This window comes from Anneissia japonica, unplaced genomic scaffold, assembly GCF_011630105.1.
Source record: "Anneissia japonica isolate Jap-2015-1 unplaced genomic scaffold, ASM1163010v1 scaffold106811_len10743_cov94, whole genome shotgun sequence".
Lineage (NCBI taxonomy): Eukaryota > Metazoa > Echinodermata > Crinoidea > Comatulida > Comatulidae > Anneissia > Anneissia japonica.
In genome coordinates this window covers 1-2,663 of record NW_022736350.1, presented here as the reverse complement: position 1 = coordinate 2,663, position 2,663 = coordinate 1, and the positions used below count along the sequence as shown (strand labels likewise).

At 35.0% G+C, this 2,663-nt stretch overlaps 1 protein-coding gene across 2 annotated transcripts in view; it reads right to left on the bottom strand.

The window, feature by feature from the left end:
* LOC117116767 overlaps positions 1 to 1,615 on the bottom strand; it is a 5,063-nt gene extending 3,448 nt beyond the window's left edge. For both annotated transcript variants that reach the window (XM_033260873.1, XM_033260874.1), the window contains exons 1-2: positions 1,073 to 1,615; positions 591 to 679 (exon numbers count right to left, since the gene is read on the bottom strand). In XM_033260873.1, the coding sequence (XP_033116764.1) occupies positions 591 to 679; positions 1,073 to 1,534 (551 nt within the window). In that variant the 5' untranslated portion in view covers positions 1,535 to 1,615. The remainder of the gene's footprint in view (positions 1 to 590; positions 680 to 1,072) is intronic.
* Positions 1,616 to 2,663: the final 1,048 nt, after the last annotated feature.

Below are 2,663 nucleotides of genomic sequence, written 5' to 3'. Positions count from 1 at the left end.
TAAACAGATTCAAATAACCGCCAGCTACATTGTATTACACAATGATGGTGCACCTCGAGAGGGCGTTAAGTACGGCTGGAAATAAATAGTAACATATAATAATAAGCAAGCTAGCCGTTAACACTGTTAAATTATATATAAATCATCAAAGAAAGGTAAATACAGTGTTATATTTAAGGACATGATGGTACTTAACGCTCTCTCGAGGTCCACCATCATTGTGTAATACAACGTAGCTGGCGGTTATTTGAATCTGTTTAACAATGGAGCCTTTGTGGTGTATTGGTTATGACGCTCACATTGACAGCGAGGGGTCGCAGGTTCGAATCCCGTCAGAGGCATTTAATTACACAATGCATTTATTTACAGGACAACATTCACTGAGAGCATGCTACACGGTGTATAATCATGTCCTTTATTATAACACTGTTTTTATCGTTCGTTGATGATTTATATATATACTGTAATTTAACAGTGTTAACGGCTATATTGATGTGTGTGTGTGTGTGATTTAATTTGGTGATGCTATTGCGTACCGGTTTTGGATGTGTTATAAAATAATTTATGAAAATGGTATGGATAATATTTACCTGTTATCGCATGTTGTGTTATCACACTCGACATTTACATCCATATTTAAAAAACTTTTTATATATGCATTTGTTAGTTGAGACGAAAGCTAGAAAAAAAACCGAAAAATATTTGATGATCTGTTTGTTGCACATACTCGATTCTTATTATATGAATAGTAATAATAATATATAATACCAATAATGATAATAATAATAATGCTGATAATTGATGATGATGATAGTGATGGTGATGATAGTTATAATGGTAATGATAATAATAATATCATTAAAGCCGTATTCTGTCGCTAGTTTTCTACTATCGGTTATATTTGGGTCTGTATAATAGGCCTAATGCCTAATTATTTTTGAAGTATGGGCTTAAAAACGAATATTTCGTCTTGTCCTCAGCCTTTAGATTCCTTGGGCTAACCCAACTATCTCTTCAAACCCTAGTTGGACATTCGGGACAAAACCATGTGTTAGTAAATTTACAACATTACCATGCCTGTGGTTTCATCTTCGGTTGTGTTAAAATTAATAGTAAAAGATTCGTTCGTTCTTCTTATCGTCTTCGGCTCATCCGTAGTCGCCGATACACTTGTGCTCAAATTAGTTGTTTGTGAATCAGACGTCGTAAACGTACTGCTGATCGGCGCAGATGTTTGTGAACCAGAAGTCATCACAGATGTGGACAAATTGGACATCGTCACAGACGCAATGCTGGTTTGAGGTGATTGAGTTTCAATCCCAGTTTTACTGTATTCTTCTACCTCTGTAGTGGTCGCATTTAGACCTGAGGTATTTAGACCGGTTGTTTGTGCATTAATCGTGCTTATATAAGTTGTAGAGTCTGTGATAGGCCTATAATTTGTTGTTGGTGCTGTTGTAGTGTTTGCTTGACCCGATGTGGAATATACATTTACTAACACTATAAGTAAGCAACTCGCAATTTTGGAGGTCATTGTTGAATTGTGGTAAAGTTCACATGTGTTCAAAATTATCCAGTCAAGTTGGTCTTCAATTGTTTGAATTATCAATTCAATTGTTGCTGTAATTAAGGAAATACATGTTAAATACATTTATTCTTTCTGGCCATGGAGTCATGCGATCGTAGTTAAATTCTTATTTTAATAAATATAGTTGCAATAGACTAATGCGCCACTGAGGGATGGCGCTCTTCTATTCTGCTGAAGTTCGATTTTCACGCCGCATCTTTAGGCTGTAACGATCAAGAGGAAATAGTCATTAAGAAACAGTAGGTAGCGGTAGCTTTTACTACGAAGAAGTGAGAATTCCGAACTAAGAAAATGCGCATGCGCAGTTACAAAATAACGTCCGTGAATTAATTTAAAAAAAACACAGTGAGCATGCGCTTGGAAGTAAGTGACGTTTTATCAAGCCATGTCGAGCATGTGCAGTTACCAAAAAGGCGTCTCAGTTACCAAATAGCGGCTGTTAAGACGTCTTAAGAACCAAAAAGCGGCTGCGAAGAGGGTATAGTTACCAAAAATCATCCTAGGAACCAGACAGCGGCTGCGAAGAGGGTATGAAATAACGGGAAAACTATATATGGATGGAATATAATGAGAACTCGAGCGGGTTGAAACCCTCTATTTTGGCAATCTTTACAGCCAATTCATCTCTGTTCGTAAATGTATAAAAAGATCTCACATGAATCTTAATTAATATTCATCAATGTTTCTCAAACCTGCTTATTGTTCAGCAAAATATACCAGTACATAAGCCCTATGATATTTGCTATTGCCAATATGTATGTTGTTAAATGAATAAACAATTAATACCAAAATAGTGATATAAAGTGCTTACCCAAACTTGATCACATGACAGAAGCATGGATAATGTATGTTTGTAAAGTTTTAAATAAATTTAGGAAGTTTAAAGATAAGAATATTGTTCCATTTATTAAGAAACATAAAGGTATAAAAGATCTCACATGGATATTAATAGATGTTCATCAATGTTTCTCAAACCTGCTTATTGTTCAGCAAAATATACCAGTAATAAGCCTTAGGCCTATGATATTTGCCATTTTCAATATGTTTAAAAACATTAACAGGTATTACCAAATAA